This window comes from Glycine max, chromosome 8 (genome assembly GCF_000004515.6).
Source record: "Glycine max cultivar Williams 82 chromosome 8, Glycine_max_v4.0, whole genome shotgun sequence".
Lineage (NCBI taxonomy): Eukaryota > Viridiplantae > Streptophyta > Magnoliopsida > Fabales > Fabaceae > Glycine > Glycine max.
In genome coordinates, this window is record NC_038244.2 from 45,553,065 (window position 1) to 45,577,202 (window position 24,138).

At 34.1% G+C, this 24,138-nt stretch overlaps 4 protein-coding genes across 9 annotated transcripts; 2 read left to right on the forward strand and 2 right to left on the reverse strand.

The window, feature by feature from the left end:
* LOC102660422 (chromatin structure-remodeling complex subunit rsc1) lies at positions 1-870 on the forward strand. Its single transcript, XM_006586531.1, has one exon. It carries the CDS (start codon positions 1-3, stop codon positions 868-870), a length of 870 nt encoding a protein of 289 aa, XP_006586594.1.
* Positions 871-1,556: 686 nt separating this feature from the next.
* On the forward strand, positions 1,557-5,076 carry LOC100815485 (chloroplast envelope quinone oxidoreductase homolog). Of its 3 annotated transcripts, none has more exons than XM_003532216.5 (4): positions 1,557-1,704; positions 2,422-2,563; positions 3,597-3,688; positions 4,180-5,076. In XM_003532216.5, the coding sequence occupies exons 1-4, from the start codon at positions 1,639-1,641 to the stop codon at positions 4,867-4,869; spliced, it is 990 nt and encodes a 329-aa protein (XP_003532264.1). In that variant the 5' UTR covers positions 1,557-1,638; the 3' UTR covers positions 4,870-5,076. The 3 variants fall into 3 exon arrangements, with proteins under 3 accessions (XP_003532264.1, XP_014634973.1, XP_006586217.1); XM_014779487.2 differs by having other exon boundaries at positions 1,610-1,724; XM_006586154.3 differs by lacking the exon at positions 1,557-1,704 and having other exon boundaries at positions 2,427-2,563; positions 3,563-3,688.
* A 1,036-nt stretch (positions 5,077-6,112) lies between these two features.
* On the reverse strand, positions 6,113-10,691 carry LOC100816351 (GTP cyclohydrolase 1). Its single transcript, XM_003530802.5, has 2 exons — positions 10,178-10,691; positions 6,113-8,069 (listed from the first exon to the last, which is right to left on the reverse strand). Exons 1-2 carry the CDS (start codon positions 10,356-10,358, stop codon positions 6,877-6,879), a joined length of 1,374 nt encoding a protein of 457 aa, XP_003530850.1. The 5' UTR covers positions 10,359-10,691; the 3' UTR covers positions 6,113-6,876.
* Positions 10,692-12,641: 1,950 nt separating this feature from the next.
* On the reverse strand, positions 12,642-21,811 carry LOC100816019 (cyclin-C1-2). Of its 4 annotated transcripts, none has more exons than XM_014779489.3 (10): positions 21,511-21,811; positions 20,579-20,636; positions 20,421-20,479; positions 19,907-19,946; positions 18,565-18,609; positions 17,556-17,674; positions 17,294-17,408; positions 16,728-16,778; positions 15,284-15,431; positions 12,642-13,166 (listed from the first exon to the last, which is right to left on the reverse strand). In XM_014779489.3, the coding sequence occupies exons 2-10, from the start codon at positions 20,608-20,610 to the stop codon at positions 13,062-13,064; spliced, it is 714 nt and encodes a 237-aa protein (XP_014634975.1). In that variant the 5' UTR covers positions 20,611-20,636; positions 21,511-21,811; the 3' UTR covers positions 12,642-13,061. The 4 variants fall into 4 exon arrangements, with proteins under 4 accessions (XP_014634975.1, XP_006586219.1, XP_003532265.1 ...); XM_006586156.2 differs by having other exon boundaries at positions 20,373-20,479; XM_003532217.5 differs by having other exon boundaries at positions 20,579-20,671.
* Positions 21,812-24,138: the final 2,327 nt, after the last annotated feature.

Consider the following 24,138-nt stretch of genomic DNA (forward strand, 5'->3'; position numbering starts at 1 on the left):
ATGGCAACAACAGAACATCCTCGGAGAAAACTCATTATAAAGATTTACTTTCCACGTTCCCAAAAGCATGAGGCCGCCTCTGAGGTTTCTGATTCTTGTTGCGGTGAGAAGAGGAGTACCGTCACTTCTTCGAACCCACCATCTCACGGTACCAACACTCCAAACGATTCAAGAAGCGCGTCGAAAGTGTGTGAGCTGAAGAATAAGAAGGGTTATTATGCGACTGCAACATGGGTTAACATTGAAAACCCATCATCGGAATCTTCTGCCATTGATTCAAGAATTTCAAGAACCGGGTCTGAAGTGTGTGAGTTGAAGAACAAGAAGGAGGGTGTGCGTGTAGGGTGCAAGAACACAGATAAGAAGCGAAAGGTCGTTTACTCTCCACGTTCTGAAAATCCTGAAGCACCCTCTGATGAGAAAAGGAGAAAAACGAGTTCTTCAAACCCATTATCAGAAGATTCAAGAACTGTGCGTGTAGAGTGCAAAAAGAAGCGAATATTGATGGACCGTTGCAAGAAGATGCAGTGTTGGGCTATGTTGAAGCGTTTAATGGTGGGAAGAGATGCGTGGGCTTTAAAAAAGGATATTCTTGATCCCAAGGTATTGTGCGTTCTTCATAAGTCTGAAGCCATAAGAAAGCCAAAGGGTTTGGAGGATATTGAGTCAAAGTTGAAGAATTGGGATTACTCCGAAACTGATGAGTTTGTGGATGATGTGAAGCTTGTGTTGTCTTATGCTTTGCAATATCCTCAAAGGAGTGAGGTTCATAGAACTGCAAGGAGGATCAGTGAGGGTTTTGAGATCAGTTGGAAAACTATGAAGGCCAAGTGGATGCGTGACGAACAAGATTTGCAAGAGAAGAGATGATGATGATGAAGTCGCCGGGAAAGAAAGAAGGCAAGTGAGGAGTTATCTCAAAAAAGGAGCAATCTTTTGATTTGCTGATTCAAAATATCATAGGAACCCGGAAAGATGGCATGTTTCATCAACCGTTCCAATTTAATTACCCTGTTTATTCATATTTTTATGTAAAAAGTCTCTATTGAATTTCTTTTAAGAAGTTTCTATTTCTATTTTGAGTAATTAAGGTTAATTACTACCTTCAAACTAAAGAACAAAGTCGTATATTTTACCATTTTCTATTTCTTTTAAGAAGTTTCTCTTTAATTGCTGTTCTTGACATGATTTTAATTACTATTGGTAGTAAAGCAACACGGATTACAATTTATCAGTACACCTAATTAATTGATTATCGAAAGAGCTTAATTAATATGTCTGAAATCATGCCAATTAATGACCGTGATTTGAGTTACCTTGTTAAAGAACAAATTGTTGAATCTAGCTCAACTCGTCTTTAGAAGATAACGTAAGTAATTGTTGAACGGAAATTGTATTATAGTACAGAATGCATGCTTAAGAGAAATGTAAAATTTGTAAGGTACAAAATATTGGTCATAATCACGGCATAACCTATGCAACGTGGGACGACCCTTGGTTTGTCGCGGCAAATATGCCACCACTTGTCTTCTTCCTATCCACACCTCAGCCTTAGGCAAGTTTATTTCTCTTTCTCCCCCACTCTCTACTTTCTACTTCACAATAAGACCCTCTACACCCACTTTCTCAACTGTGGATATGGGGAAGAAGCTCATGCATGCGGTTCAGTACGATAGCTACGGTGGAGGACCTGCTGGATTAAAGGTTCTCTCTCTGATATATAGGTGTTTATAATATCTTCCTGTCGTTGCATTTTATTAAGTTTTATATTGTGTTGAGTGATTACTGCCAAAAAAGGTGTTGCAATGCCTTAACCCTTCTTCTTTTTTCTGTTTTCTACTTTTGGGTGTGTGAAAGAGGGAACGACTTCATAATCATGGACAAAACTATGACATACGGAGTCCATTGAAATCTAATAACCTACTTTGTTATCAAAATTTTACTGCAAATTTATATCATGCCCCTTTAGGAAGTTGGTAAGAATCCCAGATTTTTTATATGATGTCCCTTCTTTTTATAAGAATGTGCATGTTTTGCCTGCCTCTACTAATTGATCAAATGCAGTAAGTTAATGATCGTTAATTTGGAAGAGAAGAGACTTATACCCTTTTCCCCTCTTTCATAAACTCCCCATCTTTATTAAGGATAAGAATAAACTTTTGTGATATAAACTACTAACTTGGATAAATCTTCAGTGGCACTTTTGCCCCTCGTCCATGAGATTCTTTCTCTGCGGATTTATCTTTAACTAGCATTGTATAAAATTTATCTGTATGGCCTTAATGTTACCTGAGAAAAAGTTCAATCTGATGTGGGAAATGCATTTTATTTTAACTTCTGTGCTTAGAAACTAGAAAGCACCAATGACATAAAAAGTATTAGTATATTAAGAATGCTGCTTATAATTTATACTTATTTCAGCATGTTGAAGTTCCCTTACCTACTCCCAGCAAAGATGAGGTTTTGATTAAGGTTGAAGCAGCTGGTCTAAATCCATTTGATTGGAAAGTACAGAAACGCATGTTGTGGCCACTTTTTCCTTGCAAGTTCCCATATATACCTGGTAGCTTCCTTTCCTTTTCTTTCTCTCTCTGTTGTTTAGATATTCATCTTTATCATAGACATTTCAGTATCTCACAATTAAGCAGGGTTTGTTCACTTACAGAAATATATGGCAATTTCTGATAGTAATATTTTCAATTGAAGCAATTTTCTTTGACAAGAATCAGATGAATATCTGTCTCTTCAGATATGAATAAAATTTGTATGTGATGATCTGTTAGGACCCCAGTAAATAGTGAGGCAGTAAATGGTAAAGTAAGCAATAGAGTTTCACCCTATGCTAAGGTGTATGTGAGAAAGAATAAGAAAAACAGGAATGGCATGGGTGCGACATGTGACCTGAGTGTGAGCAGTGGGATTTGTAACTAGCTTGCCAACTGGCAAGGTTAGAGTAGGAAATATTGGTTCTGTTATGGATTGGATGAGGGTAATATAGGGAGGGTGAGTTGCTGAGAGGGGTCTCGGAGAATTGTAGGAATAGACTGTTGGGAGAGAACTAGGTCTCTGAATACCTAGTGAGCCTTGTATACATTTCCTTTCTGTTTGTGAATAACACACAGTAAGGGAGGAGCTAGATACTTCATCGGTATGGGTTCTATTCCTCAATATTCAATGGCATTCTTCTTTTATTTCATAATTACTGATACCAGTTCTTACATGATCTTATGTTCTCTGAAAATACTGTATATTACTGAAGTAGCAATGTCTTCCTCTCGATCTCATAGTCCATAGTTGAAACATTTACTCATACAGTAGCTTTCTTAGCTATGTAAAATTGCTATAGATCTCATTTTGCAATTGCACTATTCAACTAAAAGATCTGGAATCAAGAGCAAAAATACATGAAGCCTTTTTTTAATTCAATTACATACTACACATTGAACTTGAACTCGATACTTAAGTCTACTGATGTTGAAACACGATTTTAATTATAATTGTACAATATAGTTTACATTCATCTACTGTTTTATTTTATCTTATGTTTTCCAAATATTTCAAGGGTATGATGCTGAAGACACTACATTCTGTTATAGGCACTGATATAGTTGGAGAGGTCATGGAGGTTGGTCAAGGTGTCCGAAAGTTCAAACCTGGTGACAAAGTTGTAGCCTTTGTTAACCCCTTTGTAAGTTATCATGAGTATTATATTTTTCTTGCTCCTGTCCACTTGAAAATAATACTAGCAGTATCTAATCTCTTTTATAAATAGATAATTTCTTTGATGACTTTACTCTGAAATGGAATTCTCAAGAAATTTTAGATCTTCCACTTTACGATGAAATCTTCCTTATTTTACTTTTGACTTCTGAGGGAGGTGTTTGCCAAAAAATATCTATGAGCATAAAGTGTATGTTGAATTCTGGTATTTTGTGGCAGAAAAAAATGATTTATTGCAGAAGTTATCCTAATTTAAATCTATACTCACCCTCTTGTATCTTGTCTTATTTTTAATATATAATTGGAAGAAAAAAAACATACATATTTGTATTTAAGGTATCTTATTCCTACATTTGACTTGATTACACATGATGGAATAATACAAAGATGTTACCAATATCAACCAGCCTCATCAAACAAAAGACATGTTTTATGAATAATGAAATTTTATAATGCTAGAGTGGTGGAGGACTAGCTGAGTTTGCTGTTGCTAAGGAGAGCATCACTGCATCAAGACCATCAGAATCCTCAGCATCTGAATGTGCTGGCTTACCTGTAGCAGGTCTGACAGCTCTTCAAGCACTCACCAAATCCATAGGGATCAAACTTGATGGGAGTGGTGAACGGAAAAACATTTTGGTCACTGCTGCATCAGGTGGTGTAGGACACTACGCAGTCCAACTGGCAAAGCTGGGAAACACTCATGTGACAGCAACGTGTGGAGCTCGCAACATTGAATTGGTGAAAAGTTTAGGGGCTGATGAGGTAATTGACTACAAGACCCCAGATGGTGCTGCTTTGAAGAGTCCATCTGGCAAGAAATATGATGCTGTGATTCACTGTGTAGTGGGTTTTCCGTGGTCCACCTTTGAGCCTAACTTGACCATGAATGGAAAGGTTGTAGACATAAGTCCAAGCTCTGCTTCAATGCTGACATTTGCTCTGAAGAAACTTACCTTCTCCAAAAAGCAACTTGTGCCTCTGCTTTTAATTCCTAAGGGTGAGGACCTTCAGTATCTTATTGATTTAGTCAAGGAAGGAAAGCTTAAAACAGTTGTAGACTCCAAATATCCTTTAACCAAGGCTGAAGATGCCTGGGCTAAGAGTATTGATGGTCATGCAACTGGGAAGATAATTATTGAGTTCTAGATATGCTCCATAAACTGAATACACTTTATTATGTGAATTGATTCAGGGATACCTTGCAGTTTTACTTTGGTATGACATGAGTCGCATATCATTTGTTGTGCCCTTGATACTGTAACAATTGAATTGATCTCAGTCCATTTGAAAAGAATCATGTTATGTACTGTCTATCTCGTAAATGATGATTATACATGTATGAAATTTGGGGCATAGTTCTTGCTCATGGAATCACCATTAGCATTTTATTGCCTTGAAATGTGTCAATTATTCCTTTCCTAGATTTTTTGGTTTATCTGAAGTACAACTTTTGTGACCCAGTCAAACACGCTTAAACATATGATAGGGGCTTGGGTAAAGTATTATGGGATGTTTGGTGAAGTATTTGAGTGCTTAGAGTTCTCCCACATTAACAACTAGTTTTTAAGAAAGGTTTCCAAATGCTTGGCTGTTTATCAATTGGTTTCAAAGTTGGGGATTAAAATCATAAAGTTTAAATTTTTAAAGGGCTAAAAAACTTTGAATAACTAAAATCAAAATCACCTAATTTTATAGGAACCAATTATTTAAGCCTAAGATTAATTACAATAATTTAATAAACAGTTTTACATTTCAAAGCATAAAAAAAATTAAATAAAATTTAATATGTCCCGTGAGTTGTTTCAAGATGTGAATGTGATGTCATCACTGTTAGAGTTATATGACATTCTTTACCCTAATATGCATATAATTGATCACTCATTGATGATTTTATATTCAATTATACAGTTGAAAAATTTGTAATTGGGTTGGAAATGGATAATATGCAAGTAGTATTGGTATTGATAAATTCTTGAACTATAATACTTGTCATAATTTGAAAGAATTAAGAAATTGAAATTGTAAGGTTAAAAGGTTAATGAGTCGAGGAATTGAACCTTAGTTTGGTTAGTGGATTCAATTGTTAGTGAAGGTGAGGTATTTGAATTGAGTCATGTTAAAGAGAAAAGAGGATAATTTGAGAAAAATCATTTTTGCATCGTTAAACCCATTTCCACTTCAAATTGCTTTGCAATCTTCATTCTAAAAAAAAATGTTTTAACTCAGTTTATAGCGTTCAAATTTGAGAACCTCCATCCGAACAGCCTAAATCCAGAAAGTAATCCGGAATATAAATTTTTACATTCCAGAATGGCTAATCTGGAATGTAAACGGGTGAAGGAAGCAATTGCCCTTGCCATGGTATCAATTGATCTACACAATGCACCACTAGAATAAAAGCAGCAAAGCTTTTTTTGTTTTGGTATTAAACAGAGCAAAAGCCCAAAGGAAACTACAAAGAAATAATGCGAGGAGAAACAACTCCTCTACTGTCAGCAAGCAACAGTTGACTGATAGCAGGAGGTTGCTCATACATCATAAAACCCAACTGCAAGCCATAAGACAAATTGGCCAAAGCATCCGCACAAGCATTTGCTTCTCGATGTACATGAGAAATCCTTATCCTCCAACCAGAATTGTCCAACCTCCACCCCATAACAATACCTTCAGAATCTCCAAAAATACCATTAAAAAAAAACACTGCTTCGGAATCTATCTGCAAATCAACAGCCTGAAAGCACCAAAGCATTTGCATGCAAAACAACCAGTTTAAATCCTTCCCTTTGTGAACATCAAGAATAACTTTAAGGGTAGACTAAGTGACTAACATCGTTGACATTCTAGGGGGAGAGTCTACCATTATGTTAATCTGGACTGAATGAATTCCCTCTATTTTTCTTGAGGGATCATGCAAAAGACTCAAGAAGACAGAAAGATAATGATGTGACTATCAATCCTCAGACAAATTCTGACCATAAATCTCATACTGAAACAAAAATTCGAGGAACTGAAAAACATAAAGATTATCCATTAAAGGATATCTTCTGAACTTATCCATGCTTGGGTAGCTGAACTGCTGACACTGAAATTTCAAAGTGCAGAGAATGACCTGAACTAGTGCTAAATTATTTCAAGTGAGCTCAAACACAAGAGTCATTGCTCCCCAGATGATGTAGGACGTGGAATACTCTCCAAGAATGATGCCCTTGCAGTAGGGTTGGTTGAAAAATGTCCTAACACTGCAATAGTAGCCGTACTACTTCCAAACTTCTCAATTCCCCTCGAAATCATACATGTGTGGCTTGCCTCTACAACTACTATCACATCTCCGCCTAACAGTGGGGCAATGGTTTCAGCTATCTGCCTGGTAAGCCTTTCCTGAACTTGGAGCTTGAAACCATAAAAATGTACTATTGATTGTAAAAGCAATTTTCCCATAGGATTGAATCCATCAGACATGAGGTATCCTATGTGAACAACACCATGAAAGGGAAGCAAATGATGCTCACATTGTGACCAAAAAGGTATGTTCAGCTCAGAGGTTATTTTTTGGTTGACGTTAACCTCCTCATTGGCATTCAAAGAATCTATCCCATCACAAAGAAAACCATTCAACTTCATATCAAAGTTACTGTTTTGAAAGTTCATCAACCATTTCACAAACCTACTTGGAGTCCCTATAAGCTCTTTCCTCAAAGGATCTTCTCCCAAAGATTCAATAATTGAAGCTACTGCAGTAACCATTACAGGATTGACTGGTCCTATTTTCGAGGAAACTTTGGCAGATAGAGAAGACTGAGAAGGACACCAGCATGGATCAGATGATCCTCTCAAATGAATTTTATCCATATTGATGCCTCTAAATTTAAGAAGACCAAAGAAATCATCCCATACATCTGCATTTTTGTTCTCAAAAACCCCAGAACCTGAGGAAACAAGTATCTTCACCCACCCTTGATGGTTTGAGTCAAGAAAGACTGGTTCTATGTCTGGAAAGTGGATATGTGTACATTGAAGTATGATAGCAACACCTGCCGGCTTTATTCCCCGATGTAAAGCAGAGCATACCTCATCTGCCAGACGCTGAGGCTCTTGAAGTCGTTTCGCAAATACATCAGCAACACGAGAGAGCTTGCTTAAACCAACAACTCTTTCACCAGAGGGGACATAACCCACATGACACTTGACCGGGAATGGAAGCAAGCAGGACTCACAATAGGAAAACAAGTCAAGATCTCGAACAATCACGAGTCCACCTGCTCCCCCTGCATGACCAACTCTATTATCTAGACCAGCTTCGGGGAATAAAGCACCTTGAACAATGTCCTTCACCTTTTGTCTGTAACCTGGAAGAAAATAAATCTCCTTAGGATTAGTAATGATACTATTCAAGAAAATATGATAAAATTATTAATTTAATACAATGCTAAAGGGACATACTCATGTAGGAAACTATGGAGAAAGGCAAAGCATATAAAGCAACAAACCAAAAATGGAGGAAGAAATACACTTCTCATTTACAGCAAGTGCATTAAGGACGCAAAACATTGTTATGGAATAAAATCATTATTCTTGGGAGATTATGTAATGCATAAAAAAAATTGAAACAGTATTCCAAAACTTTCCATCTCTCCTATAAATGTGTATCAGTCTATGCATACTTAGATAACTGTAATATGCAATGTCAGTGGATAATAAAGGCCAACAGCAGCAGGGAGGAAGAAGACGTGCAAAAGGTGAGCACAAGAGAGACACAGAAAATGCATCTAGCAACTGCATCCATGGTATTCAAGATACCTTTTTGACCAAATATTAGTCCTTCAAAATAGATGGACATATGAATAGTTTCCATGAAAAGCATGCTCAGACCAGTACTTGGCACATCGTCATGATTCATGAATGAAATAAATAATTATCTCTTTGGTAATTCTATCTTGAGAAAAAGAAGAATGACCAAAAGCAAATCTACTTTCAAGTTTGAAAATGATATTATTTACATAACAATGGTTACCAAACCAAGGCCATGACATTCACAGAAGCACATAAACAAAAAAAGGATAAGCAATGTATCTGAAAGAAAAAATGAATTCAAGTAATTCGAAAACTTCACTAAGAAAAGTATGTCAAATACTTTGTTGCAGTGAAGAGACTGGCTTAATAGCAACACCTCAACATTTTTCAATAAACTAATTGTTGTCCATCTCCAAAAGCTGTGTTGGATTGCCCAACCATGTGTCTTGCTGGAAATGTTTAAGGACGATAAAGATAAAGAAATAACCAAAATCAACCAATATCTTCTCCAGAATATGTAACTGAGTGAAGGTCACAGGAGATCAATCATTGACTGTCTGAAACTTTGTGATGCAGTTGCTCCTAGAGTTTATTGACAGTAAAAAAAAACAGAAGACAGAAATTATAAATTCACTATGGTATTCTATTTCCAAAAGGGAAATATTAAGCTGGAGGCTGACAAGATGAATCAATACTTAATACTACTCAGTTCCTATGTGACTATGCCTATCCCTTTCATCAGCAGGGCAATCCTACTCACAAGGAAAAACAGTGTACTGTAAAAATTAATTCAGAATGCAGAAAGCCTTTAGAAAAATAACAAATACTACCCGTTTGTTTGGCCATGTGTTTGAAATGCATGGATTCTCAACAGCCAGATGCTACATAGTGTAGCTTCAGCGTCTTTTTATTCACTTGATGCAAAAATTATAGCATGTGCGAGTTTCAAATGCAAAAGCAATCACACTACATCTTGTCCTATATATAAAACCCTTTTAATTACTTCATAAGAATTAAGAATTTTAGTTAAATTAGTTAGTGAAATTTGTATTATTCGTCCAGAACTACCCTTAAACCATAGGAATATCATTCTCTTAATCTTTTCCCAACGAATGAAATAATACATCTCTACTTAAGGATATTTTTGTTAAAAAAAAAGTAATTGATACAAACTAAGACAAACTTTCCAAAAGGTTCTCATAGAATACACCAAATGTAGTAGTCATCAAATAATAAAAGACAGATGAATAAAAGAAATTCTCCATATTTCATAACTAACATGAATGGCCTTAGATCCATTCATCCAAATTGTGACATCATGCCGCAAAAAAAAATATCAATAGTTATACTCATACACTCACTTTCTCTTCCATCTCATTTTCTTCCTTTCCTATTACAGCACTTTCTCTCTTTTCCTTCTTTTTTTTTCTTCTTATTTGTCTCTTCTATCCATCTAGTACACCCCAAAATTTATGGGGTGTACCTTAAATCCTTAATCACTACTCAATAAATATATTCATTACTCACACAACACAACACAGCAAAGGTGAAAAACTATAACACTCCTCACCATTCAAAATTCAAGTATTCTTTAGCAAATCAAGCAAGAGAAGAAAAGAAAAAAAAAACACATTTTTAAATCAAAGAAAAGCAAGTCACTCACCTCTGGTTCCTTCACGAAGGGCCTTGGCAACACGAAGTGGTGTCTTTCTAAGACCTTCCCTGTTCACATCTTCCCCTAGACCCTCCAACAAAACCTTCACAGCATCCTCAACTTCACCACAACCATTGCTCACTCCATTTCGAATCTCAACAGCGAAACGCCCATCACCCAAACACCCCATTCAAACACCGCAACAAAAAAGAAGAATTATAAAAACAATACACAACCTTCTCAATACCCCCCCCCCCCCCAAAAAAAAAAAAAAACCAAACTTGTGACACAAAAAGTGCTCAACTTTTCAACAACAAATCCAAATCTTCAAACAACCCAGTTTCCTTGAATTGTTATAAATAATCACAAATCGGAAGAAGGGCATGAAAATGCAAAAGGGTGGCAGAGATCGGTGTCAGGAGATGGCATACATAGTGGGGATTATAATAATGACCAACCAAGAAATAATACGAGTGGAGTGGGTGAGTAATTAGAAGAAGAAGAAAATAAGTATATAAATAAAAATGGAAGGGGTTGGTTAGTTTGGTGAATGCTAAGAATAAATCAAAAGTGCTTAGGTGGGGACACACATGCGAAAACATATTTCGTAGAACATTAATTAATTTCATTAAATGATGTTATTTTTAATTTAAAATAAATAATTTTCTTAAATTATTTTTTATTGAAACTTGGGATTAAACATAAAAAATTATTAATCTTATTAAATGAAGAGTATTTTATAAATTTTTTTATTAAATAAGACATAAGTAAGTGAAATTTATTCATATTTAAAAAAGATAAAAAAATTAATACTTATAATTAGACCAAAAGAAATATCAAATAACACACTCCTCTTAAAACACATTTCTTTGGTTAAAATTTATTAAAAACTATAAAATAAAAAAAATATTAAATAAAAAATGAGACCTAAAAAAATATAGTTTCAAATCAATTTTAATTAATTATAAAAATATATTAAATAATATATTATTAACATTTCTCCAAACTTTATTTCATTAGGTGCATCCAGAAAGATGCCACTTTTCTTTGTCTAATGAAAAGTAAATAAAACGTATTACTATGGGGACCAAGGAGATTAATCATCACATAAAGTATGATAATAAATAAAGATAAATGTTAACCGATACTTTTACAAAATTGGTTTAAGAACTTAAAAGAAAAAAGGCTTTTATATGTTTTTGTATATTTTTTTATAATTTTTATAATAAATATTTTTATATTTAATTTCTTAATCAATATCCTAAAAATACTTATTTGTAAGGTTCAGAAATAAAAAAAAATACTTATTTTTTAAGCATTGAAATTTCATTAACCGCACAAGAAGTGCTAAAATGGGTACAAGTGTATTGTCCAGGCACCTAAAGTATATACGTGTACAAATACCCCAATAAGAATCCAATGTGTCATAAACAATGAAGTAGGTTGTAGTGTTGAAAGACAACAAAAATACCCCACAACACATGGCCACATATAAAATTATGAACTCGAATCTTAAGTCTATGCACAGAGACACCTGTGAGTTCACAAAACATGTATTCAAAAAAAATATTCTTTAATGAATTTTGGACTGTGGTGGTACTATTCAAAACATTTTGTAATAAAAAAATGTTGTGATTGTTGATTTCTATTTGTTTAATAATACAAAAAAATTATATTTTTATGACTATGATTACTGGTTAAATAATAAAAGAATGAAAAAATTTATAACTACCCTCTATATATCTACTCAGGCTCTGTCCCTGTTAATCACATTGGGTATATTAATAAAAATTCTAATCAACCTATTAAAACGGAGAAAAAATGGCAGGGAATTAATACGAAAAAATAAATAAATAAATAAATAAAACGGAGAAAACAAAACTCTAAAAAATAGCAGGGAATTAATTAGAAGAAAAAATGAAAAAAAAAATAGAGATAAAATAACCTATTTGATCTTTCATCTTATTTTTTTATTCAATTTAATTCTTTATCTTTTAAAAAATTAATTTTAATTATTTATGTTTTAAAAAATAACTAAAATGATCCTTCCATCAATATAAATTACATAACATTTGAACCATCAAAGCATACATCATATATAAAAGTTGAGAGGGGAGATGCAAGCCTGACTTTGTTAATTGGCATTAAGATTTTATTTGACTTAAAAAATATTTTTGCTTGAGTTAAAAATTCTTGATTTTGAATTTTTCGATCTTTTTTATCCATATTTTTTTTTTTTTGCTCAGTTGGTTTTTTGTGGAATGAATTGATCAAACACGTGACTAGTTTATTAACTTTTTTGGATAATCCAATTAGTCTGCTTGATTTTTCATCCTTACTTTCTTTTGTCATCGGGTTAAAACTATGCAAATGCAAAGTAATGTATAAGAAAGTATGCTTAGATAGTAAAAGTATTATTCACCACACCATAAACTATCATATAGGAGTAAAAGAATAGTATATGCTTGCAAGATAAACAAAATGTGAAAATATCTAATAACGCCACGTTAAGTAGCGTAAATCGATCCCTTACAGAGGAATTAAGACCGATAAAACAATTATAAATTGTTCATCACACTAAATAATGGTAAAAAGTTTTAAAAAAATTGTAGACACTTTGATTTATGACAATAAATAGATAAAAACAAAAGATTCTATGAATCAGGTGGGAGTCTATCTGGTCCTCACCGAGAATCACCTTTTTTCATCCTCCTTTTGCTCTTTAATAGGACACTTTGAATTGACCCCCAATATTACGTGCCCTTACTTTTGGATACATTTAGATAGTGTTCTACCGTAAAACATGTCATTGACCCAGAAAAATCATTCAGACAAATCACCATAGCATTAACTTCATTCCACATATTCAGCGTTGAGTCATCTACAGTAAGTTCTAGGGTCTCAGGCTCAGCTTCTGAAGAGCAGCATTGATTCTCTCATCAGTGAACATTCTATTGCTTTCATAAAAATCAAGTATCTCCATTGATATGTTTTTAACCTGTCAAAATAACAAACAATTATCGAAGAGATTTTTTTCTTTACCACTCACATGAGTAGAACTCAAGTCTAGTGCATGTTCAGGACTTTTGCAACAAAGGGATTTTAAACTGGTGAGGCAGCAACATCACTAATGCATTTTGGACCTCTATCAAAACATACTTCATCTTAAAGAGTTATATTGACTAAGTATTGTGTATAGCATGCAAAGTAGCACAAGTTACTATAATCAGTGCTTAGTCATAAAGGCATAATGCAGGAAACTCAGTTTCAAGATTACCCCGTAGTAAATTCTAATATCAATTCCATATTCAAGTGGAGCAGTAGAGTTCATAAGAGAAAGATGCCACTCAATCCAATAAATACAGCCATTTAATTATGAATAATCAACTAACAGCCAGCCCATAATGCAATCCTCTATTAAACAATCCTGGGCAACAGAAAAAGCTATGCACCTTTCTGTCCAACCTACCCTCAACAAGCCCCAATTCCCCTTATTTTTTGTTCTCCATAGGTATCCTCCTTTGGAGGCAATCCTATTCAAGATACTGTTAGACCCTAAATATGCACATCTCTCCCCAAATCCTAAAAGATGGAAGAAAAAAAAAAAGACTGGCATGCCAAAATTTATTTATCTCAACTGTCCCAACATACTGCATTCCTGCTGTTTTCCAGCAGTACTACTACTACTACTAATACTATACAATATACATCTAATCATTTCATGCCAGAACATAGATGAAACTGAAACATAACAAATCACACCCTGTTTTGTGTAGTTCACAAACATCAAAATGTTTTTCAGCTCATACTTGATTAATAGTTGATCTCTGTAACATGAAGTTCATGTAACATGACACTGGAACTGTGTTACGGTCCGAATACTGTACAATACAATGATTAGCTCGCTCTTTTATGGAGATGAGATTTCAAGCAGAAATGCCAGAGTTACAATGTGTATTGCATTGTTGAATATGCAGACCCTGTTTTGACTGCCTCTTAATGGTTAAACACTTGAAGGGACTAGCAGTCCTCAGGTGAAGGTAATTAGCTAATTTATTGGCTGCAGAAGATTGGAAGGCCACGTTTTTTTAGTTTATCTCTTCACAATTGTATAGGAATTGGACAAATAATATAGGATTATTTGGCTTTAAGACAAGCCAGTGGTTTCGCTAAGGGGCAGTAAGCATAAAGGCTGTTCATGTAACTTTACAAGACATCCTCAGATCTCATTTAGTGTTGGTCTTTCGAGAATGAGAGATGTATCACAATAGAGATTTGGGCAGTGAGGTGTGTGCCTTTAAGTAAGATATTTCAGATATTATTGTGAGATCCCACAATCATGGGATATAATGATGGGAGGTATTTTCGGTGTATTTCAGAATGTGGAATTAAGCAACTCTTTTCCTTTTCCCTTTTTTGGATATAAAATGGAACTAAACCACATTTGTATTCTTTGTTTGTTCATTTAGCAAACTTATTTACCATCTTCACCTAAAGCCAAACCGTGTAAATTTGTGATACATCCTTAAAGATCAAGACAGAATTGAGAGAAAGAAAGAGAAATGAGGGAGAAGTGAATCAGAGAAAATTCTATTATTCTGTTCTGCCAAGGGAAAACCCCTTCTCCAACTGTGAAAACAGTTTATTACAATTCCCAAGAATGACCCCTTTATTCAATTAATAGTGATATATATAAGCCCCTCTCCTCTTAACTCCCTAACTGTCAAACAGACCTCTCTAACTACTCTAACCACCTATTTTACTAACTGGGCTTCCCAGTAATAAGTCACCCATTACATCTCATCAGTTCCTTTGCCTCCTAGAATAGACCTTTAATATTGAAACCTCTTGGTTCCTAACAATTTTTCTCATTTTAAGATTGTCCAATTAATCCTATAGATTATAGAGGGCGCCCACCTTCCGCAGCATTCATAGCAGGCTATCACCATTCAGGTTTTAGGTAGCAATTTATGATTGTTGTCAAATTTAACAAGAAATTCTGAAAGAAGTAAACAGAAAAAAAAAAGAGAGAGAGAGAGAGGAGAAAGTGACAGTGTAAGAAACTTAATTTAAGATGCAACAAACAAGTGCTTAGAAATACAGTGGAATACTCACCACATTCATATCAACACGAAGTTCTTCAAACCAAGCAGTGGTGTCTTTCTCCCTGAGCACACTAGCAATGTATATGCAAGCTAAAGCAATCAAATGCGGAGGATGTACAAGAATTAGGTCCATCTTGTATGTGTCATTTACAAGCCCCCTGCCAGCATGATTCATGTTCTTTCTCGTAAATTTAATCCAACAAAACTACTAATAAATAGAAATTGCAATTCCAACAATATTAGCAAGATAGCTGTTAGCTCAACAGAAAACCATAGTAAATAGTGATGCGAAAAAATATGATCTTTCTAAATAAATAGATTCAGCTACCTGCATCACTGATGCAACTTTCTTGGAGGATACTTCACATTCAAAAGCAAATGAGAGAAGACTCTAACATAGCAACAGTAAAGTTGGAACAGTTCCCACAACTTTTTATGACAATGATATTTAAGCTCCTTAGAATGAAACAGTTATTTCTTCCATAATTAGACATGTCAAAAACAATGAATCATCATCTATTATCAGTGTTATAGTGACCATATGCATTAAATGATAAACAAGTAACTAATCTAAACTTTGAAGCTCATGACCAAAAAAGGATAAATGTAGTGCCCATAGTCAAGGAATACTGAGACTTCTTCAATTTCAGGTACAATAAAAAGGTTGTTTTAAGCAACATATTTTGGAGTGGCTTCTGTTGTCTGCATTTAATATCTAAACAGATATATAAAAAATATATTTATCAGAGTCACTCTAGTTAAATTTCATAAAAATATACACAAGTTAATAAAATTTTGTCAAAAAGGGATGATACTGGCCAGAAGTTTTCAGCCTTTTTTAAGAAAATGCCATGATTTATATGCAAACAAATGACAATTAATATGACAGTTATGTAACATGTCAAGAATCATTGTCAAAAACAAAAAAAAATGTCAAGAATCAACATGAAGCACTTAGTTGATGCCAGTAGAAGGGGTAGCACTTGAGTATGATAAAGGATATGTGCTAACCATTTAGGATAACCAAAGACACTCTATAATAACTTAAACGGGGACAAGTACAAGTGTCACCTCCCTGCTTAAAAGCTTACAAAACCAGACAAACACAATAAGCTATACTGTATGTTTTTCCTCTTTTCCTTAAAGAAAATAATTCCTCAAGAGATAAAGGAAGTGCAAAGTTGCTGGGGTTGGTTCCTGGTCCTCCACTAAGCTAATTTGATCTTTATTTCCTTCCAATAAGAGAAATTCTAATGCAAGGGTCCAAGGCATTTTCTTTATTCAAAATTATGTAAGGTTAGATAGTAAACACTAAACACAGAGCAAAAACTTAAGCGTATAATAAAGGGGGACAAAGAGATAAAGTGGGAATTATAAAATTACAAAACAAGAACAAAAGAAAGGAAAACCTCTTTAGAAACTTGTTTCATCTATTCAACAAGAAGAACTCTTACCAAGTTAGTTGAGTCATGTTTAGATCATTCAGACCTGCATCCTGAAGCAACCTGGAGAATTATCATTATAATGACAGAAATCATAAATGAATATAATCTAAATTGCAAGAATCTTGACCAGTTCTTCCATCACCAACATTTAACTTAGACAGGATTCAATTAGCTAAAATGTTCATCATTGGTATTTGTTTGAATTGCTGACAGTTGGGAAATGTGGAGAATGAGAAATAAAGGAACAATGAATACTTGTGCATTTTTGTTGTTAGTCACATGTTTAAGTGTTTTTTTTTTGTATATCTTATTACCTTTTAATTAGTTCAATCTGTCATTTAGAAAGAAAAAAAAAAGCAAATCGGATTCCTAAACTAGGTGATTCAGTTTTTATTCTGTCTTTAATTCCTCTTTTACGTGATTAGATTGGTCAAAGCTGTGTGGACAATACCCTTAAAGTTGCAAACTTTCTGCCCTCAGAAAAGTATGAACAAATAAAATTGTTTTTTCATAATTTGAACACTCTTGTGTGCAAAACCTGAACAGTGAGAAAACAATCTTTATTAAACACTTACGGAGATAGTGAACGGTATGGATGGTATACAACCAGGTAATAATTAAGAGCTTCTAAAATCTTCATTTCCATTTCAAGTATGTCCTTGATTTCATATCTATACTTGTCATCACTGTCTGCATTCAAAATCACTGTGCTTTCAGCATAGAAAGGAAATAATGAAATATAATAGCATGAGACAAATTTGGAAACAAATTATTCACTTTTAAGATCAAAAGTCAACACGAAGCAAATTAAGAAAAAATTATAAGCTAACAGCTTACATAATTTTTTAATGTAAAATACAAGAAGCCGAGCCTGCACTGTGCTTTCTTCTGCTTTTGATGCCAGGTACAAGCATGTTGGAGCTACCAAGCGTGGATCATATTCAGCCATACTCTTCCTTCAAATGAAAAAATGAAGATAGTCATCAGTTGACACTTGTTAAGGGAAGTTTATTAGGCATATACTACTACGTTCAGGGTCAGACGAAGATAGTATAATGAACCAGACAACAGCCTGGACATTCAGTTAAGACAAGCACATAAATTCAACTTTTATTTTTAAAAAAAAATAGAATCAACAATGATAACAACTGCTAAAAACATAAGTTGTTCAGGAAAGGAGTGGTATTCAATTTAGCAGCAACCAAGAAATCAAACAAATTTGATCAAATTCAACAAAAAAAAGATGCAGGAGATAGGATCAACTACTCTTTTGTTTTACACTTTTGTTTATTCCCCTTGTTTGATAAAAAAAAGAATTGGATATTGGAGATGAATTTTCAATTTCTATGATAAAGATCAACATGTTACTTTTTCAAATATACTATCAGCAGCAGTTGTCTTCTTATAGTGACATTTTGAGGGGGGAAAAGATTGTGCATGATGTGGGTTCTATAGAAAAACGAAAGTTAGTGGCCCTTATTAGTATAAACTCAACATATATTTTACCACAATTAATGAGGAAGTTCCAGTCCCATAATGAGAGAGTTTTTGGTTATTAATTGGAGAACATTAACCTAGATAGTAGATGGTAGTACTAATATGGACATTGAATTTAATCAAACAAAAAAAAAAGAGTCTGTGTCTACAATAAATCAGGACATCAAAAGGAAAAACAAAATTATGATATATAGTTATACTACTGTAAACTTGCATTACTGACTCCAAACTTCATAAATACTGCATAATGTAGAAGCTGTCCCCAATTTAAAACCAAGACAGGAAGTTCCAACCATTTCCGGATCAACTTCTTCCCTGCACTAGAGGTTTACAAGTTCACGACACATACCTGGTGTAAACACGCCTCATGTATGTAACTGCTGTGGCCACAACCCTGAAAGATTGACAAACATATTAGAAATCGTCATGGCATTTAACACAAAATAAATGGCAAAAGACGTTAAAAGTTTTGATAAAAATGATGAAAATTTTCTTATCATTCTTTGACCACAAAAATTTAGGACAAAGACTTGATACTTTACAAATCCATTGAGATACATAACTGGTGTCACTAATGGTTGAGTTGACTCCTAATTTAACTCTTTTACATGTTCATCTACACTTATTACTGGGGAAAGGTAAGGAAGCCTTATTACTTGTGGCAATACAGGTATAGTTCCTGTTGGAAATCAGAATTAATATTCTGATTCTAGTATTAATTACAGTTTATAGGGATATTATCTTTGATTGAGAGGAAACAGAATATCCTCTATTTAAGTATAATTAATGTAATTATGCTATATAAACACTCATCCGCTGTGTACTCTGACACACGGTTTTAGCTATTATCCCTCTATATTTTCTCTCATTTTACAGTTCCTTTTCAAATGTAAATGATTATCACTAAAAGTCTAGTTTGATCCATCCAAAATAGATCAAATGAAATCAACAGAGATTTATGAAATTACAAATGTATTCCACGCATCAATATCATATAATATCCCAATTTTACATAAATACACAACTTCCTATAAACAAAAATAAATGCATAAATTAAACTAATAACTTTAAAAAGGAAATCCAACAATTACATTGTAAATTTACATGGCATAGCTATGCAGTCATAGCATTTGGGAGGGGTTATTGGTTTATGTTTTCTTAGTCATGGTAGTGCAGAATCTCTAGAAATTGGGTGTATAAGTACATGCATAAACCTAAATGGCAGACAAGATTTAAAGAAATAGCACCTTGTTCAGAAAGAGAGATTGACATACTGGCCTACTTATCCTAATTATTCAGCTTATTTTCAAAACTTCCTAATGTTGAAAACTGTGTACAAAATAATAGTACATCCCATGTCATACAAGCTTGAAGGTCAAGACTTGTTTATTGGGGAATCAAAATGCAGCCATACATTAAACATGTCAGACAGGTATTTACGTTTTACAAAGAAGTAAAATTTTCATATACTGGAATTTATGAAGTATGTTAATTGGATAAATTTCCATGCAGACTACTCAGTTTAAGCCAGCAATATCAATCTAATATACAAATCTTTCTCTAGTAATTCAATTTATTTTTCATTGTATACCCCTCCTCCCACCCTTCCAACATTAAGATGTAACATATTATAAACACAAAAGAGATGAATTGTGCATATTCAAGAAATACTCAATAAGTTCAGTTCACACCTCTGCCTCACTTTTACTTGTTGAGCCAATTTCAAAATATCTGCACAAGCAAGAAAGGAAAATGCAGAAATTCAGTAAAGATAAATAATAAGAATCAAACACTTCTATAGCAAACAAAAGACATCAAAAGTGATAGCCCTTATGATTTACTTTTATAAACATCGTTTGCAATTTCTTAAATACAAAGAGCAAGCAAAAAAATTCCATAAAAGCATAATAAGAGCTAACTAAGAGAGCAATGAATGATCAGTATAAGAATTTCCCTTTGAAACCAATCCCTGGCACACAAGCCTAAGGATGTCAGTAGCAACTACAAATTCAGAACCAGACACGACATCAAGAAGCATATGAATGATAGTTACAAGCAACAACCAAAAAAGTAAAGGTTAGAGAACAAAGCAGTGGCATAAGGTGCATAAATAAGTGTATGGTAGAGATTGAAAAAAGATATAAAAAGAGATATTACAATTAGCCATGTGCATCTTAATAAGCTTAAAATCCTCCAGTGTAATACCCTTTTCCTTGTCGAGTGTATTCACCACATCCACATCTTCCTGATCCAGAAGATGCTTGCTGCAAGATGCATAACCCCATGAAACCCAAATCAGAACACAAATGCACGCAAAGACAGAAAGAAGGAATCATGAATGGGAAAAGAAAGATTAAACATACTAATGAGATGATGTCCAGAAATTGGCAGCCATATTTCTCCAGAGATCAGATAAAAACTCTGCCAAATAGGAAGCAGAAAACAGTGGACAAACACTGCAGATGCAAAGTGAAGCAAACCCATTTTTTTAAAAAAAAAAGAATGGACCCCATTAAATATTGATCCAAAATTAAATGTTCTACCTTTTTATTAATGATGGGAAATGAATGAGAATTGCACAAAACATAAAGGGTGAGAGCTAAAATACTCAACCGTGCAACCATAGATCGAAGGATTAAGTATCAAATTTCAAAATCTTATATATGAAAATTCATAATGAAGGGCATAATTAAGTAGTACTAAATTTGACAATACAAGAAAGTGGGTACAGCTCTCCTAAAAAAAAAAGAAAGTGGGTACAGCAAATCATAACTTAAAATCTTTATTAAACTACAAAAGACTATAAAAAAAATTATTAAATGAATAAATAAACATAAAAAGAAAACATTGGACTTATAAAAAAAAGACAAGGTGGAATTTCACTTTGGTGTTGGTTGTGGAGAGAGAGAGTAACACGTACATTAAGAACAAAACATAAGAACAGAGTTAGTGAAGAAACCACCAGTCTGTGATCCTAGTTGATTTCGCGCGTTACATTTCTCGTTTGGCAACTGTTAAATAAACCTCCCTTATTCACTTTCCACATTAACGTATTTTTGTTCTGAATCAAGTGTGAAGTGATTTTCATTTCAGAATTTCCACTTTTTAACTTCCCACTACTCACATTAAACCATAAAAACCTAAATTCAAATTACGCATTAACAGAAGTCCCAAAATTTCGAATCAAACCCTAACAATGGTGAATTTTGAACAAACAAGCATAATCCCTCTGTTCAATCGCACACTAATCTCAATAAATTCAATAATTCAAGCAAAATAAAGAAAGAAAGGTTACCGTTTGAGTTCTTTGAAGAACGACGCTGTTATCGCTGGACTTGCGAGAAACCAAGACACCGGGTCTCAAGGTTTTCGAGGTGTGTCGACGGTGCCGCGGAAAATTACGATTCTGCCACCGTCGGAGGATGTCTCGGCGAGGGAGGATCGGAGGTCGGAGACGGAGAGGAAAAGAGGCGCGATGGAGCTTATGGAGGGCGGCAGAAGTGGCGGTGAATTTGAAGTGTGCGCACAAAGGGGAAGGAGCAGGACATTCACGGTAACGGATTCAGTGACTTTCCCTAATTTTGGACCATTAGATTAATCTAATGGTCCCGATTTTTCCACTTGCTTTAAAATTATTTTTAATTTAATTTTTTAAAATTTTATATTAATTATTATATTTTTTTAATGGAAGATGTTTATCTCATTTCATTCAAAATAAAACCATGAATACAATCAGGAGTATACTGAAAAAATTACGGACTAGCATAAAAAAAAAAAAAAAACTATTGAACGTAGATGACCTGATACAGAATCGTTTTATTTTAACCGGCACTAGTTCTTAAAATGCTAGGAAAAAAAAACCGTAAAAAAAAAAAATCGTAAGAAAGCGTTTGGATAAAGAATTTTAATTGAAGAAAGTAATTTATTAGAGAATTTAAATTTTGGTAATTTAAAATTCATTGTTTAGATGTTTTTTTAAAATTATCTTCATATCTTTCAAACTTTCGTCATCTTTCTCACCTGAAAGTTCTCGAAATTTCGTTCTCGAACTCATGACTCTTCCCTCACGTCGATGATTCTCTTCTTCAAAAAATATTGTATGAACTCGTGGAGCATCGATCGGGTGTGGGCGTAGGGGGACACGTAGAACTGCACCCACCAATTAAGGGAGCAGTCGTCGCTATCCATCACGCGGTGGAGGTGTTTGTGCGTGCGGAGGGTCTAGATCATGCCTTGAGTCGTTGACTAAATGTTGTGGTCAGGTGTAATGGTGTACGTCTTCATGTTCTTGATTCTCCTGCAACTTCCCATGTTGCATCAATATTCTTCTCTTAGGAAGCACACCAACCATATCTTCTTTTCTCTTTGCATTCATTTTCTTTCACTCTCACAATTTTAATTTTTTTTTGTCCAAACACAAAATTTTGAAAATAAAAGAATTTCAATTGAAGTATTTGAAATTCTTAGAATTTAAAATTTTTCAGAATTTTAAATTCCCTCATCCAAACACACTCTAAAAGAAGTCTGACTGTAACATCCCAATTTTTCGTAAATAAATTTAAAAAGCTTTTTAGTAAAAAATAAATAAATAAATAAATATAGAGCAAATAATAGGCTGAGTACCCTAGGTATAAATAGTTATGTTAAGTCAGCTGCCTCATTTTCGTTTTTCCCCTTCTCCTTTCAAAACCCTTTCTTTTTCCCGCAGCCCACCAAACCAATCTCAGAAAAACGACGATCTCGAACCCGTTCACCATTGGATCGTCGTGAAATTTGAGTATCATGTTAGAAACACAATTCCGAGAATTCTCACCGTTGGGAATTTCGATATCATTTCTGAACTGAGAGAAACACCCTTCGCATTGTAGCCTTTTTCTTTCCCGCAGAAATCCAGAGCTGTCTTGGTAAAACTATAATCCCGGTTTCATTAACCGTTGGATTATTGTGAAATTTGGATATGTTGTTCGAAATATAATTCCGCACGCTTCCACCGTTGGGATTTGAGAGATAATATTCGTGGAGGGAGAAAAAGGAATCGCATGAAGACAGTATAAGTGGAGGTTTCAATCTATTCTCCGTCTCTGACGTTTGGGAATTCTATCGGAGCAGTCGGAGGAATAACTGAAAGAATTTCAGGGAACCGCTAGAGATGTTGCTATCCCTGGCTAAAGACACGTGAGTCCGCTCAGAGGTAAGGGATGAGTTATTCACAGTTGGGGATTAGTGAGAACATGTGTAGGGATCCTTAGAGGATTAAATTGGGGTTTTATTTTGAGATGTTTATTAAATTGCAATTTTTCCTTTATGATTATAAATAAAATATTGACGTCCTAATGAAAATTGCTTGATAAATTGTGCTCTTGATATTTGTATATTTCGACCTATGATTTTGATATAATTGTGTAATATTAGTTAAGGGGTTTTAGTCCTAATGTTGTGATAGTGTTTTATATAAATTTTTATATTGAGGAAATGATGATTCAAATTGTGAGTATGTGATGAATTGTAGAAGAATATGTTGCTTTGAGATTATAATATTGTTATTGAGATTGAGTATAAGTGTAAAGTTGAACATGTGTTAATTTGTGAGATACGTGTAAACATGTGATGGTGGATTGTCACACTATGAGAAGTGAAATTGTGAATGAGTTCTAGTTGTGGATAAGTGTGTAGTTAACACTTGATGTGAAATTACTTGTGTTGTAAGCTATGAATTGTACAATAACCCGACCAGTGTTATCTTGAGAAAAGCGTTGATGCGCAGTGTTAAAGAGAAAATGTAGGTTTCCTATTTAGGAGCCAGTGTTAAATCATAGTGCGATTGTGTTGAACGTGTTTAAAACACGAGTGTAAGGTCGTGGGTATTGTATAATTCATGAGCAGTGTCTGCATGCAAAAATTATTTTAGGGGTTGGACCTGAAT